The sequence below is a fragment of the Eublepharis macularius genome, chromosome 9 (genome assembly GCF_028583425.1).
Source record: "Eublepharis macularius isolate TG4126 chromosome 9, MPM_Emac_v1.0, whole genome shotgun sequence".
Lineage (NCBI taxonomy): Eukaryota > Metazoa > Chordata > Lepidosauria > Squamata > Eublepharidae > Eublepharis > Eublepharis macularius.
This window is the reverse complement of record NC_072798.1, coordinates 53,653,900-53,670,811: the sequence shown is the minus strand read 5'-3', so window position 1 is coordinate 53,670,811 and position 16,912 is coordinate 53,653,900. Positions and strand designations below refer to the sequence as shown.

At 40.9% G+C, this 16,912-nt stretch overlaps 1 protein-coding gene across 1 annotated transcript in view; it reads left to right on the top strand.

Annotated features, from left to right (window-relative positions):
* The first annotated feature begins 436 nt into the window (after positions 1 to 436).
* The window catches only part of LRRIQ1 (leucine rich repeats and IQ motif containing 1), a 159,177-nt gene continuing 142,701 nt past the window's right edge, over positions 437 to 16,912 (top strand). Inside the window, exons 1-9 of the mRNA XM_054989427.1 lie at positions 437 to 499; positions 3,245 to 3,375; positions 3,573 to 3,681; positions 6,943 to 7,037; positions 7,993 to 8,113; positions 10,864 to 11,093; positions 12,155 to 12,229; positions 13,194 to 14,732; positions 16,232 to 16,384. Coding sequence (XP_054845402.1) covers positions 3,247 to 3,375; positions 3,573 to 3,681; positions 6,943 to 7,037; positions 7,993 to 8,113; positions 10,864 to 11,093; positions 12,155 to 12,229; positions 13,194 to 14,732; positions 16,232 to 16,384 — 2,451 coding nt within the window. The 5' untranslated portion in view covers positions 437 to 499; positions 3,245 to 3,246. The remainder of the gene's footprint in view (positions 500 to 3,244; positions 3,376 to 3,572; positions 3,682 to 6,942; positions 7,038 to 7,992; positions 8,114 to 10,863; positions 11,094 to 12,154; positions 12,230 to 13,193; positions 14,733 to 16,231; positions 16,385 to 16,912) is intronic.

Sequence of the window (16,912 nt, the reverse complement as noted above, 5' to 3'; positions counted from 1 at the left end):
TTTAAAGCTGTATATTCCACATTCAATAACCAGCAGGATTTCAAAGTGGCTTCTAAAAACTATTTATTTGACAACTTTATTGCAATCCACTTGTAACTGGTTGATTTTGTAATGGTTTTCACTTAATTGTCTCTTTTTACTGTTATGATGCAACCTAGAGAGATTTCTCATAATCTTCCCTCTCAAACTCAGCCCTCCACCGCACCACGGTCAAGATAGAAGATCCCTAACCGATCCGAACAGAACTTCTCCACATCTTCCATGGAGTTTAACTATACCCCTACCACCGCGCGTCCCCCCTCACTTTCCCCCTCCTCAGGAAATATTAAAGCGAATGTTAAACAGCGACTGCTTTTAACTTTTGTCGGCTTCCGTAGCTAGCCGTTCGTTCTGTTTCCCCATTCGCTGTTGCCATGGTTATACTTCCTGTAACATTGGGCGCTTCACTAGACTCGCGGTTCCTGAAGCAGGTTAGCGCTTAATGGGCTTGGAAAACAAGGTGGGCCAGGTCGTTTTTCGATAATGAAGACTGGGTGGGTGGAAGCTTCGCACGACGAAGTGATGGTGGTGCTAGCTTGTATTTATGCAAGGTGCTGGGATGGCGTGGGACGGTTGTTAAACCAAACTACAAGCTCCTGAGAGCCGGGTTTTTTGGGGGGGGGGCAATATAAGGAGGTTTTTCCCCCGGTGCGCTCTGGGAGTTGTAGTCTTCGTGTCCTTCGTAATGCCAGCCGGGCAGGCATGGATAAATACGGAACCTTCTTGTTCATAAAAATAACTTTCTAGCGAGGTTGGTTGACCACTGCTGTCCGACCCAAACCTAAAGAACTTCCTTGGGATTTTTTGTGATCACCCTTTTAGTTAGTGCGCGTGTCTGATGCCGTTTCGCGTATAACGTGCCCAGCAACACTATTATGTGTTCATAAATTGGGATTAGTACGGAGAAATTGTATTGTTGTTTATCGGAATAGGTTCGTTGTTTTTTTGAAGGCAGACATTGTACTCTTTTCATATCGCAACATGTCGTGTACATTGATGGTTCTATATAAGTAAATCCGTACAATAATGCATTTCTATCCCGCCGTTCCTCCAAGGAGCTCTCGGTGGCGTCCGTGATTCGTGCTGCTCCATTCTAGCCTTACGGTAATGCGGTCAAGTAGGTTAGGCTAAGAGCGTGACTGGCCAGAGAACACCTGGGAAGCTTCATGGCAGGATGAGAACTTGAAATTGACGCTCGAACTGTGCTAACTTTTAGGCAACTCTACAGCACTGCCGGTGCGTTTAAAGCTGAATTTGTCTCAGGGCTATCAAAAACACTCAAATTTTGTATATTACCCTTGTCTACATTGGAAGAAGCCAGGCATTGTTTAGGATTTCATTGAATCCTTCCCAATATCGCAAGACACACTTTGGGGACTCCCTACTATAGCCAAACGATACACAGTTTATACAGTGGATTTAAGGAGTATCCTCAGATCAGTGCCTTAATATCAAGCCATCCCACCAGATAGCCTTAGGACTGCATTGGGAGACACTAGATTTCTTTTCGCGTTTTGTTTGGAAAACTTCAGGAGCTCTTCCATGGAAACGTGTGGTGGTGTTGGTGCAGCTGGTGGAGACACCAGCTGCAGTGCTATTTTATGTGTCCTCTTGAGTCCTTTGGAAGACCTTGGTGTTTACAGCCTTCCCCATGCCCCTGGGAAGGGCTGGGATCAATGTTTGCACCATAGTGTTAATGGAAGAACTGAGTAGGCATGGAAGTGCGATCAGAAAAATAGGAGCAAGTCTCAGTGGCCAGAGCAGCTTTTTACAAGTTATAGTGAAAGTGCCAAGTAGAACAGCCAACTCTACCCTGGGAAATTCCTGGAGGTTTGGGGAAAATGCCTGGGTAGTGGGGAATTTGGGGAAGGATTTCATCTAGAATTTCATCTAGAATTGCTCTGCAATATGCTTGTTGAGCTACAGTGACCATAACTGCACACAGTATTCCAAATGAGGCTGCACCATAGCTCTATAGCAGGGCATTATAGCATTGGCAATTTTATATTTAATCCTTTTCCTAATAATTCCAAGCATGGAATTTGCCGCTTTCACACAATGAGTTGGTATTTTCATTGAGCTATCCTCTACAACCTTAAGATCTTTTTCCCAGCCAGTCAATGTTCCATCAGCATATATTTAAAGTTGGGAATTTTTTTTAGTGTGCATCATTTTGTACTTACCTACCTTGAACTTCATTTGTCATCTTGCTTACTCAGTCCTCCTAGAAAAGGGCAAGAGTCCAGTAGCACCTATAAAACTATCAAAATTTGTGGTAGGGTATGAGTCACAGCTCACTTCTGCACTTCTTGGTATCTGAAGAAGTGAGCTGTGACTCACAAAAGCTCATACTCTACCACAAATTTTGATAGTCTTATAGGTGCTACTGGACTTTTGCTCTTTTCTACTGCTACAAACAAAGACGGCTACCCATCTTGATCTAACTCCTCCTAGAGTTCTTCACAACACACTTTGTTTTTCTCCATCATGAATAATTTGTTATCTGCAAATTTGGCCACTATACTGTACAGTCCCAATGCCATATCATTTATGAATAAATTAAACAGAAAGAATCTCAGGTCTGATCATTCACTTTCCTCCATTTATTCCTAGACTCTAATTCTGGTTGTTTGACTGATTTTTAATCCATACGACCTCTTCTCTTATCCCACGATTGCTAAATTTGACCTTATCAAAACCCTTTTGAAAGTCCAAGCATATATAATACTGAATCACCCATATCCACATGCTTGTTAAGCCTCACAAAGAACTCCAGTTCTTTGAGTAGAATTTCCCTTTTCAGAAGCCTTGCTGGTTTTCCCTCAGACTTTGTTCCTCTATGAGCTTAATAATAGCCTGTGTGCAATACTGTATTATAGATAAACTTCTCAGGCTAACAAAAAAAAAGATCATTTTTGTGTCCCCCCCCTTTTCATCTATCCCTTCAACTTCCAAATAAGGTCAATGGGGTCATCAGAAGGATGAAGGGCAGGAAACAGCCATGCTCTCTTCCCGAAACCAGGCACCTTTCAGCTAATAGTACTTTTCCTGTGGAATAGCTATATTTAATTTTAATTTTATTTGCATTGCTACTTTGAGAACCAACTGTGGCTGAAGAATAGGACAAAAATATAATAAATGCAAACAATTGGCATAGCCTTCAGTAATATATATTTCTTTTACCTCTTCCATTTCCCCATTAAAGTAATGGATGATGATGATATAAGACTTGAAGAAGAAATAGAAATTGAATTAAGCAGAATCAGCATTTCTTCTCTTGAAGCTGATGATCCTGACACAGAGTTATCAGCTGAAGCTTCAAGCGACAGTGAACCTGTAAGTATTTGAACCTGGAAGTAGTTAAAAGGACTTTTACACTTTCCTGACAAACTTACCCATCAGTAGAATATTGTATGCATGTTACTTTTAGGGGAAGGGCCCAGGTTGAGATGCTGTATTTCTGAAGACAATTCTAATTTGAAAATAATGGTGAAAAATGAAACTGTAGAATTTAATTTAAAATGTACATTTAGATTTCAGATGACCTGCCAGAATCGGTCCTCCATTATTTAAATTTTGTGAGAAATAGAAGTCAGAATGCAGAAAGACTCTTGCAAGACTTGGAGAATGATGACATGTTAAGTAAGTTGTAATTTAGTCAAGTTAGCTTGGATAACCATCTATTTCTTAAATTGTGTTTGGGTGTTTTTAAACCAAATTAGTAGGTGTATAAAAATGCAAAAATCTACAATCCTGTGAATGCGATATCCTTTTCTTGTATGCAATTCTGCTTCATCAGAAGATTCTAACAAAGTATAGCATGTGACAGAGCAGGTAGAATGTAGGTTGTAGGCCAATGGCCAATTTCTGGTAAACCAGCTGACTCCTGGTGATTTCTGGACTATCTAAGCTTTGATCTGATTCAGCCAAGCACTTCTTCAAGATACTTGTTTAGCAACAATGTGTTTTTCAGGATCATTCATAGACAGCTGTAGATATTTGTAGATCCTTGTACGTAGATCCATGACATGAGCCTCCATCACAGCCTCTTCTTCTCATCTCCCTTATTTTTTCTCCCACTGTAACTCCTTTTTTTCCTTTAAGAACTATCATGAGGAACAACCTCCCATATTCTGATAGGAAGGGCATCTGGATGGGGTTGCCAACAGCCTGGAGAAAAAAAATGTCCCATCCTCTTAACAGAGGCTTAATATGTGGAAATGGGCAGGTGAAGCTTTTCATGGCATGGAGGTAAATAACATCTCTCTAAGCTTCTGACGGTCACTTCTGAAGGGCACTTTTTCCTAGGCTTTTGGCAATCCTACATCTGGATGAATAAGCAGAATATGGCTTTCTTGCATTTTGTTTTTTCTGCTGCTGCTCAGTATTCTTGCCATTGAGAGAGGGCCAAGTGTCAGTGCTGTTGTTATCCATCAGACTTGCCCCCACAATATTAGATGGCTTATGAATATGGTTATGCCATAAAACCCTTCTTTGACTGTGCTTTGAGCACTAAAACTACTGCCCAAGCAGGTAGAAACATGGAAGCCAGATCCTGAACAGGAGATGGAATGTGTGAGTATGGGAATGACATGTGAGGCCAGCTCACACCTTTCCATGCCCCGGAGGCATGTTAAGGATCCTGATGCAATGGAGCCTTCCTGGAGTTCCTTAAGTAATCGCTGCCAGTGTCAGGTTTTCCTCGGGGTGCCACAACAGCAGCAGCAGTGGAGCCCGGACTTCGGCTGCCCAACTTCGTCCTGGGTGTGGCTGCGCCGGCCGTTGGCATGCTAGCCGGTGGTCCCAGGATGCTGCTAGGGAATATGCAGGGTCCTGCTTCATGGAAGGAGGGGAGGTATACCTCACCCATGCACCCTCTCAAGCCACCAGCAAGCCCTCTCAACCTAGCATCTCTCCAGTGTACCTCCTCCTTCCTCTCCTCCATCAATCTTCCTCCTCGCATCTTCACACTCTCTCGCTACTCACTCCTCCACTACACAACCCACACAACCACGCGCCTGAGCCAGCTTTTATAGGGCATTCCATCCTCACCCCTTCTCCCAGGTTCCTGCCCTCACCTGATGCTGCCCAGCTGTGTCTGCCCCCAGGTGTTCCTTCCTTCCCATTACTCCTGCCCAGCCGCCCTCGCCTCTCTGCCAGGGTGGGGCTGAAAGTGAACACCTCCCAGCTGGGGCTTCCCCCAGGTGTGTCTCCTTTCCCTTTTTCCTTCTCTCCCCATCCTCCCTGCAAGACTGGGCTGGCCAGGCCCCTCCAAGCAAGGCGTCGTGTCCTCCTCTGCCTTTGCTCGTGAGGACCAGTGCTCGCTTTCCAGTGTTTCACCCCCTCCCTTTGCGGGCTGGGGATGCTGCTTTCCACTCATGCTCATTCCAGCACTTCCCATATCTCCAGCCCTTCTGCAGAGCTCTAGCCCTTTTAGGTGAGTTTGGGCATTTTGTCCCTGTCTGGCTTCCCCCTCTGACTCCCCTTTCTCCCCCCCCTGTTGCTGCCTCTGACACCCCTTTCCTCTCCCCCGTCGCTGCATCTGCCTCCCCTTTCCCAGGGCTTCCTGTGCCCACTGATGGCATTCCTTCAGGGCCGGGGTGTTTGGGTTACCCAACCCCGGACAGCCAGATGCCCTATTGATCCCCCCTTAACCACTTTCCTATTCTTAGGCAATTCAGGAAGTTGATAGCCTCACCCATCCACACTTTGTGAATTGTCAGTCATTACTGATAACTTTAGTTTTGCCCGGGAAGACTTAATCAAACCTTCATAGTCCACTGTCATACCCCAGAGACGGTTTGCCAGTTCATTGTCCCGCTTCGGAGACAGTTCACCAGCTCTCTGTCTCATTCTGGAGGCAACTTCTCAGTCCTTTGTCCCACGCCGGGAACATTAATTAAATGTATGTTTTTGGGGCAGAAGATGCAATCTTGCCCCTGGGTAGGGTCCACAGTGTAATTGGACTGCCCCTCTTCCATAGTCGTGTGCATGCTCTTGGATCCAGCATCCTCTCTTGAACTTCTGTTCCAGTCCTTCCTCCTTAATGCACAGGTTGCTCAACACTCCCTCCAACACCATCTTCTGGATGGTAAATATCACCCAATCCCTTAAACTCTATTCCACTTTCACCTATAGCCATATCTGTTGCATTAGTGCTTCTGAAGGGAAGGTTATCCTATTTCAGATTGATCTAATTTATAGTTGGAGTTGCCTGCCAAAGCTCAGCTCTTCTGATCAGTCCAAGACTGTTCACAAACAGCCCCCTCTCATACTTGTATATTTCTCCACTCTTACTTTTTTTGGAAATAGTTGTATTTTTCATTTCTGATCAGGTAGGTATCCCACCCATCCAGGTTACTCCTTCCTCTCTTTGCTAATCTAAAAGAAAATCTTTTGCTTTTGGACCTGGTTGCCTAATGATTTGTTCCAGAATCTGACCCAGAGTTTATGGTCCGTTGGTGTGGTTTGCTGGTGTTGATTTCCCGCTGGCATACATTTCGTGTCTTTTCCTGCTTTTCTCTGTCCGCTTTTTCCTTTTTGAACTATGGTAGCTATTTTTCTGACATTTTAATAGAGAGCTATCTGAGCAGCCAAAATTAGGATGTTAGTAGAAAAATTATACTTTAATGTACTCTTGTTGTGTAAATTTAAATTCTATAAGTAAAATATGTTGATTTTAGTTAGAGAAGAAAGCAGACCACACAAGACTGAATTCTTCCACCCCTGTTTTATGGAACTTTTGTACCCTATGAGAGTAATTTTGGTGCCAGCTGTAAGATGATAAGATCCAGCAATTCTTTTGTCTTAATATGCACAAGGAAGGTATTTCATCTTACTTCAGTGCTCTGAAACAATACTTTCTTCCACAGCATCCTAAATTATGCACCTTCTTCATTGCAGGCGATATCTACAGTGTAGTCCCTAACAGCACTTCAAACTGCTTGGCTGAGTTGGCTTCTGAATATAATGAAGATCCAGACGAATTAAAGAAGAGGGTACTGTTGTTGTTGTTTTTTTAAAAAAAGAATCCATATATTAGATTTGATAGATGTTTGTTGGGCTTTGTTTCTTCATAAGTCAAGGAACGTCCCCCATTTTAGTGGAAGGCATCTATGCAGCCTAATAAATACTAGCAGTATAATAGCCATTCATTTTGATGGAATTAGTACCAACAGGAAGTATTGGTGGTTGTTACTTGAAACAGTATATAAAATATAGCATATCAATATTGTCCTGATTCCAGTTTGTCTCTGGAGTCCTTTTTCTTGAATCAAGAGTACAGCCCATTATTGAACTGAGCTTCCTCTTGGAAAAATGAAGAACTAGAGCAAAGAGTGCTGTTGGCTTTTATGATTGTTTTGATCATTAGCATTGGCTTATTTTTCCCATTGTTTAAGTTCCTAATGGGGCAAGTTCCTTTCTCAGAATCCCTCATCTTTAGGGGTGAGAGATTGTGGCAGAACAGCTGGCTAACCTATGGGCTCCACTTCTTTCAGCTCTCTAAGGCATCTAGATGCCAGCAGCCATCCCAACTCTATGCTCAGTGATGCACCAGTCTCCTGACTCCCAGAGTGTCTCTAGCTGGGTTACAAACTGTATGCACAGTTCCTTCTCCTGGTACAGATCCTGGTACTTTACACATTGAGCCATGTAATCAAATGGATCTGCAAATAGTAGGAAATAGTGTGAAACTCTATTCAGTCCTTCTCTTCTGAACACTTTTGAGATGGTTGCTTTTCTTACAGGACTCCTTGTACATGGTGTTGCACTGGACCTAATTCAGCTGCTCCCAAGCTTCTTTTCCTCACATCTGTTCTCTAACTGTAGTTTTGATACTGCACACTCTTTTAATAGCAATTCTTCATGCAACAAATTGTTTTATGCTTTGGTTATTGTTATCATTAAATAGTACCAAACCTAATTATTTTGTAAATATTTGCTGTTGTTTAGGTACTCTCAGAAATAGAAGATGAGGAATTACAAATTAGTACGGAGATAGAGAATGCAGTTGAACTCAGCAATGATGGAAGCATTCTGTCCAATGAAATTGTTGATTCTTGTTCATTGATAGGTAAGCAAAACTGTGACCTGGACCTAATCACGTTTATTCAGAGGTAAGTTGAGAAATGTTAGTGAAGCTAAGCTTAAAGGAGAAGTAATTTTTCTCAAGGCTCAGGAACCACTTCTCTTTTCAGAAATACTGAGACAATTCACCCATTATGTCACTATACTATGCATATAATCAAGTTGTGCTATGTGAAGTAGAGATAGGCACGAACAGAAAAAAAAACCCAAACATGATGTTTGTTGTTCGTTGCCATACATGAAAAGGGACTCACAAACACTTATGAGCATGACCTGCTCATGAACATGTTCGTGGTTGGATGTTCGTGGGGGCCAGCAGGCTCTCCTCCAGCCATCATCCAAGTTTGGTCAAGATCCCTAATGTATCACTCCCAGAAACCTGACCTGAGCAGGCACCAGGAAAAGTACCAATAATAAATAATAGCTTGGTCCCAGAGCCTGGCAGCAGCCCTGGACCTGAAGGGGTAGATCCATATCCCACCACACACAAAGAAAATTCAAGCTCCAAATCACTCTCCCTGTCTTTCTATCAAAATTCCAACAGCAGCTGTCTCTCCCTCTCCAAAGCCAGAGCTGGGACCCCCCTCCCCCCTGGTCTTTGTTCCCTTGTAACAAATTTGGAGCTCCACACTTGGAAGGAAGACCTGCCTATCTAGCTAATTTGGGCTTAGATTGGGGTTTCCAGGGCAACAGCAGGCGTTCAGACAGAATTCAGACAATCCCTGCCTAAGTTGCCAGGGGAATTGATTGCGGGTGCCAGACTGTCTGGCTTGACGAACAGCAACGAATGAGGCTTGCAACGACCACCTGTTCATTTAGAATGAGACCTCACAAACAGCTTGTTCATGAACAGCAGATTGGGCTGTTTGTGGCTTTTTTTGGGTCGTATTGCTGTTTGTGCCCATCTTTAATGTGAAGATATCATTGAAGGTAAAGAAAGCCCATTTAAAATGAAGGAAATGTTTCCAGCAGCACATTGCCCTGAACTGGCTTTGTTGGTCCTCGTAGATGTCTTAAGATAGTCAAATCTGATTACCTTATCACTTTTCACTACATGATCCCTGTTGGACTGAGATCATGTACTGAAGGAGGGGGGAATGTCTTTTAAAATGGTGCTACAGCATCAGCAGAGAGGGAACAATGGCTGTGAATAGTAGGAAATGGGGTGGAGGAAATATGTTTAAGTACAGAGTGGGCAGAGAGGAACAATTCACTCCGAACAAATTCTCAGGTGTACATTTGGCTTAGCGCATTTATTAGAAACAAGTCCTATTAAAATCAGTGTGACTTGTAAATAAGAAGAAAGTTCTGTAAGTGATCAAGCTGCTGTGAAGTAAAATGAATTACACTTTCATAAAAACCTTTGATGAGGAAAAAAAATTAGTTAAATGTCAACAAAATTTTGTACAAACTGCCGGAGAGCTCTTGTTTCTTCAAATGTACTTCCTGTGGGGGGAAAAGGATGAGTGAAAAAGTTTGTTTATTTATATGATCAGAAATACAGTTCCATTCTATTAGTTGCATAATTAGCATCTTCTAGAAAGGTGTTTTACAAGCATCCTTATGAATTTCATAACGGAGGATATTGATTTTATTTATCTATGTAGACACCTTTTACTCACTTTTTTTGCTCATTGCAGACTTAAGTGGCTTACAGTGTCAAAAACAACAGCAGAAAATCATACAAAATACTACCAATATTTAAACTTAGGTTGTTAACAAGAAATCTGTTGACCATCAATGGGCAAATCCATTAGGTGGGAAGAGAGACAGAGCTTGATGGTAACAGCTCTGCTGGTAAACAGAAATTGGAGAGCTGGCGTTCTAGATACTGTATTATATCCATTTAGCTTGGTGTCTGCTCTGTAATCTGCTTCTGTCCAGACATGTGCTCATGGAGGGAGAGTGAGCAGACTCTGAATTGTTCCCATGTACTACCCCCAAGGGGATGTAGAGTTGTTGCTGAAAGGGGAAAAAGCTCCCCCCACTTGTTGCTAGGAGATGAATTACAGTAATTGTTCTATGAAAATAATATCAATTGTCTCTCCTGAAGAGGATTGCTATGTCCTTTCATGTTCTTTGAAGTAAAATTGTCACTTCTTATTTTTTAAATAACATATGTGTTCATTGTCATGTCTTCTCTGCAGGCACACATGGGAACTGCACATGCACGGGCCAGCCTGTGCATGTGCAGTTCCCATGTGTGCCTGCAGAGAAGAACACACAATGAAAAACAGTTACAGGTAGGTGCAACCCTGTTTTCAACTTTGCTTCCGGTGTATATTTGATTTATAATCTGTAGATCTTAAATAGTAATATAGAAAAATTGAAATAGACAGAATCCTACCAACATCTCCATTATGGTATATTTTCGTGCTGTTTCCTCATTACTATAATAACAGGGCAAAGTGCTTTACCAAGAGGCAGTGACTTACCCAAAGCCACTCAGTGAGTTTGTGGCTTAGATGAGGTTTTAGTCCTGCTGGTCTAGGCCAATGTTTAACCATGAGCCTGCAATTCCTTTCTGGGTTTGTGGCGTACTTCACCCAGTATGATATGGGTTATTTTGTTAGTGGTATTATAAAAGGAGAAAGTGGACTAGATGAGGTTACCATAGACATAAATGATTACTTTGATAACATGGTTCACATGACTTAAAATTCTCATGAACTGAGAATTATGATTATGGATCAGTGTTTTCAGTGCTATGAAATTGACAGGAATGACTTCTTCTAGATGGCAGTGACATGGCCATTAGCTTTACTTTCCAAGAAGTTGAGGCAAGGTGCAAGCAAGAATATGAGCTTCGGCTGGAAAAGCAAAAAGAAGTTGATGATGACAAAATGAAGAAGCTGAAAGAGGAGAGAGAGATGGAAGAAATGGAAAAGAAGATTGAAATAAACAAGAGACAGAGACGGCAAGAGGAACTGGAAGCAGAACGAATGAAATTAGAAATGTTGCATGTGGTAATATTTACACTTGAAATGGAAATGTCTTAATCTCTGTTGGTTTGCATGCATAGAATCAAATTTTGTAGTATAATATAAACATATAATGGATTGATAAACTAGATGCAACTTAAGTAAATTACTTAATTGTTTGTAACATGTTTGTCTGGTAGCACGTCTTTAATATCAGTAATGTAGGTTATATATTTAAAAAACCTTACTGGATGAGAGCCATGTTACAGCAACCAGCTTTTTTTGGCGACAAATGAAATCATACTAGTTTTGGCAGTGGTGGTGGAAAATGCCATCAAGTCGTAACTTTCTTAAGATAGCCCCTGTTGGGATTTTCAAGGCAAAGAGATTAACAGAGGTAGCTTGCCATTGCCTTAGTTGTGGTACAACACAGATTATCCTAAGTGTTGTTCATAAAATATTGTTTATAGTTCCTTCTCTTTTTGACAAGAACAAAGTACCAACCACCAAAGTAATAAAATGTCTCTACAGAGTGACGCCAATAGCTCTGTCTTCATTTGGACTTTTGTCACTTTATGTATTAGAGTTCTCCAGCATTTTCTCTTTTATACATTCTTATGCACATAAATATAGATTTATGGTCAACATTTTAGTCTTGGCATGTGCTAAAATGGAGAGGTAAGCTGTTGGTCGACATTGTAGAGATTAGAGCTATCCCAGAGTGAGTATCAATATGTATCTCTTGAACTTCTCTAAGCTAAACTTTAAGGAACTATAACAAATGAAGTGGTTATAATATTGTATGGTTTTTGGAAAGTTATATGCCTTGGGCTAGCTTCTGGATGCAGGAGCTCCAGTGCATGCACAGAGCTTCCATGCCTGGAACAACTATTTTATTTCTTTAGTGAGGAGGGGCAAACCTCACCTTTGTTTTGTGAACAGATATAAAATTCCTCCTCCTCTCTCCCAATAGGTTACAATGACCATGAAAGGATTTGCTTATTTATAATATACATGTATGTTAAAGTGACTGCCAGGTGCTGATGATCATTAATATTACTAAAGTACTCAAAAGTGATATTAATAAGGTTCTGTGTTTTGTGCAGCAACATCAAACTATTTTGGATGATGCACTGAAGAAAGAGGAGGAGGTTTGGGAAGAAAAATTGATACAGCACAAGGTAATTTCCATGCATGAATTCTGACAATAACTGATATTTAAGGAGAAAAGATGGCATTATGGTTTCTGTGTGGGAAAATAAGCCTGTAACTTGCATAATAATTTCATTAATGCATCTAACTGCTGTAAATTAAAAGCCTGTTGTCTGTATAAATCTGAATAACAGTTAAACATGTGAAACTTCTTCTAATAGTATCCCCTTTTGTTAGAGTAATATTAAGCAGTCCTTGATGTTTAATTTTTGAATGTTTGAAAATATATCTGTCCTGTGAAATGAAACACTTAACATGTTTTAAAATCTAATTCTGTTAGTTCAGTGTCATAGTCATTGCTGCTTTGGTTGGCTAGCAGTGTCATCCTAAGCACAGCTACTCTTTTCTAAGCTCACTGACTTCAGTTGAGGTAGAAGAGTGTAACTCTGCTTAGGATGACATTGTAGGAAAACTCAATTAGAGACCAAAGGAATGCAAATCAAGGACCTAATAGTTTTAAAATTATCCTCTTTCTTACCTACAAAGGGACCTAATGTGCATGCATCTGATGGGGAAAGGAAGTAACAATGTCCAACTAAGATTGTGGCTGCAATCCTAAAGACACTCTATGGGACAAAGCCACATTGAATTAAATGAAATTTACATCAGAGTACACCTGTTTAGGATTGCTCCCTTAGAATTATGTCCTTCTGTATTTGTGCACTTAAATTTTATGGTTAATGTACTGGCTAAGTGCTGTAATAATAAAGAGAGAAACTCTTTCTGTATTCTGTTTATGCTGGTATATGATAAAGTTGCTTAATATGACATCAGTGTAGGGTCATCCTGACTCTCAACAGATGAGACAGTGAACTGCTTTTTGGACACTGCTAGGACAGTTATAAATGATATGCAACTGTCAATGGTCATTTGTTGATGTGTACCCACACTATAAGTTATTACCTTAGTATTTCCTCTCTTGTTTTGGTTTAGAAATTGATTCAAAACTTACACATGCAAATAGAAAAGGAACTAATGGCCTTTGAAGAACAGAAAGCAAAGGAAAAACAACAGATGCTAGAACGGCAGAATAAGGCAGCTCAAAAAATCCAAGCTTCCTTTCGAGCATTCCGAGTATATAGAAGTTATGCCCCTGTCTTGAAAGCATGGAGAGCAGAACTGAAAAAGCAAAAAGACCAGCAGGAAACAATAGAAAGGGAACAGAGAGAAAAGGAAGAAAGAATGAGGAGAAGGGCTCTAGAGAAAAAGCAGGAGGAGAGAAAAAGTCGAGAAGAAAAAGAAAGGGAAGAACTTGCGGAAAGGGAGAAAAGGCATGAAGAATATGAAAATAAGAAAGAATTTGTGAGAATTCAGAGAAGAGAAAAAGTAATGTTGCTAGAACATGCAAAGAGAGAAAGGTGCAGTCTAAAATGTTTAACTGAATGGGAAGTGGAACCTGAAAATACAGCTAAAGCCATAAAAATGGTACAGGAAGAGCAAGAAATAGAAAAAGTAAAAGAGGACAGTGAAGCTGAAGAAATGCCAAGGAGAACTGGGACTGAAAATACAGATCAAAATATGGCACTAGCACAAAAGGAGAAAGAAATAGAAGAGGAAGAGGAAACTTTGAAAGCGGAAACTGGAATGGCAGCCACAAATACAGGGACTGAAAATACAGGTCAAAATATGAAACTAGTGCAAAAGGAGAAAGAAATAGAAGAGGAAGAGAAAACTTTGAAAATGGAAACTGGGGTGGCAGCCACAAATAAAGGGGAAGATTTGGAAATAGCAAAGAAGAAAGGAAAAATTGAAAAGGCGAATAAACAAGAGAAAGACACAGCAGAAAAATTAAAACAATTTTACAAAACAAATTTTGCAAAAGCAACAGATTTCCCGACACAGGAAATTAAATTAAAGGAAGAAAAACCAGACACTAAAATCTGCTTATGGCATGATAATTCAGAAGAAAAACAAACATCTGGAAAGACAGAGTTTCTTAATGAGAGAAATAACAACAACATAGTAGAGAATGGGATGCTTTATGCAGAAGACTGTGGTTCAGCTACTGCAGACTATCAGAAGAGTAGTGACACAAGAACTCTTGATATCAAAACTGTTGTTCCTGCAGAGATTGTAGAAGTTGTTCAGGAGAGTGGAGCACGCAGCACTCACATTAGCATGAATGTTCAGTTAGGTTCTGGAAACACTGGACAAACAGAGAAATCATACGCGTCAGAAAACATTAGTAGAGAACTTGCAAAAAAAGAAGTTCAGAGTGAAGTGGATGATCTTTGGGTCAAAGGTGAAATATCAGTTGAACCTTTTGAGAAATCAAACCTACTTTCTGATTCGGTTGAAGAGAAGAGATTAATGTGGATGAAAACATGCAAATCCTGGTCTAGAATTTATAGTGAGCACAAGAAAAAGAAAGTAATTGAAAGAAGCAAGCCACGGAAATGTTCAGCCAGTTCAATGCCCCCTCTGAGCACCGCCATGATCATCCAGGATGGCCGTTGGAACACTCTAGAACAGGTAAATATATACACTAACATTTTTAAAGCTGTATTCTGTGATCCATGTGAGTGGATGTACGTGCTGCACCTCTACTGACAGCACTGACAAGATTTTTCTCCTTAGAAGAAGTAAGAAATTAACACTATTTGTGTTGAAAGTACTAACCGTTAGACAGGTTTTTCAAAAATACAGATTTTTCTGCAAATCTGAGAAAAGCCCTGGGTTTACAGAAACATCTGAAGAAAAAAACTTAGGGGCTTAGAAAAAAACCTAAAATAAAAGCAGTGCCTGTACCTTTAAAAAACAAATGCCTTCAGTGGTCATTGCTAGTCAACTGAAACAGCATTGGCAAGCCTTCTAGCCTTAGTTTCTGTAAGGAAAAGGCAGGGGGAGGGGTTAGGGCCTTTTCTATGACTGTTTTGGCCTTTGTGGGGGGACTCAATAGGGCTAAGCCTGGTAGCAGCAACTGAGCAAATTGCTGTTCCCTAACTTCCATGCCTTACTCAGGCTGCTTGCTACTGTTTAATAGCAGCCATCCCCATGAAAGCCACTGTGGTATAGTGGTTAGAGTTTTGGTCTAGGATCTGGGACACCTAGGTTCAAATTCCCATTCTGCCATGGAATCTCGGGGGCTGACCTTGGGCCAGTTACACATTTTCAAGTCTAATGTACCTCATTGGGTTAGGGGGGGTTGCTCGAAGGAGGAAAAGAGGTAATAGTATAGGGAGGGGGATACAAAGGAAAGAGAGGTACCCCTCACAAGTCCTTGCAGGAGTGCCACTATGCAACTGGGCTGGCAGCTGGCATGGCCCAGCAGCTGGAAATGAGTAGAGTTTTCCCAGAGAAAGGCTGATGGGGTGAGAAGAAGGGAAAGCTGAAGATGGGTGCAGATAAAGATAGATTGTCTGGTGGGTGGACAGGAGAAAAGGAAGCAGGGACAAGCTATAGGGGCTTTCATAAAAGGGACAGAGGAAATAGTGGGGGAGGGGAAAATAAGTCCCCCTCACAAGTCCTTGTGCATCACTCACTTGTTACCTGTCTAATTGCTTGTATAATAATATTCTTACTGTGAACTAAGTCGAAACTACATGATATCCTAGCAGTTCTCTAATATAACAACTGGACTCCCCAGTTGCATATGGATGTAGGCCCCCCTGCAACACACTATTGAAATGTCAGACATGAGGAAGGAATGAACAGATTCCAAGACTACAACCAGCTAGAGGCTGCAGCTAGGCTGTGTTTTGGTGTGTGGAGAAAAAGAAAGTTGCGGCCGCATGGAACAAATGTTGGCAGAATGCATTTCTTTATGTAAAAGGTTTGGAGACATTTCAGGTGTGTTTTTCCATTATGGTTCATGGATGGTGTAATTTTAGAGTATAATTTTGGATTTCTTTCCCAACTTTTTCTTGCACAGTCAGTGACCAGATGTTGGGTACTTTGGAACTGCAATGCATATATTATGTGTAACATGTATAATTTAAACTATATATTTTTTCCTTATTCCATGAACATAGGTTACCACGGTTACATTTCAAGATTTGCCTGGCTGCAGCCTTTCCACTTTGTCACAATGTGCCAGACTTCAATTCTTGAGTCTCAGGCGTTGTGGATTAATTGCTTTGGAAGGACTTAGCAATTGTAAAGATCTGAAGTATATAGATGTAGAGGTACTAAATATTTTATTTTCCCTTTTGAAGAAGAAACTATTTTTAAATGAATTGTAGTGCTCTTGCCTCAGTATTTTGTCCTGTCCTACTTCTACTGTGTTCTTACAAAGTATTTTTGAATGTATGCATATATAAACGATAAATGTATCACAGGAGCTTTAAAAGCATAGTTTGAACACAATGCCAACAGACTTGAATATCTGTGCTGCTTCTTAAAGTTCAGAATACATGGTATTTGTACTCAGAGTAAAGGGTGCAGAGGCCTCCCTCATTAATACCACGGGCTCAAAGATTGGGAATGAACTTCTGGATCATGTCTATCTGTTCCCCTCTTTTTGGGTCGCTGTAAAATGTTGACCCTGGTTAAAATAAGCCTGTGTTTCCAAACTTACTTCAAGGATCCTGAGTAAACCATCTATTACCAGTCAGGGTAGAGAGGATGAGTGGAATTTATGTGATCAAGGACAGGCTAGGAGGACACCCTATGACATGTTTCCAGTCCCTAAAGCCATGTTCTGATTGTATACA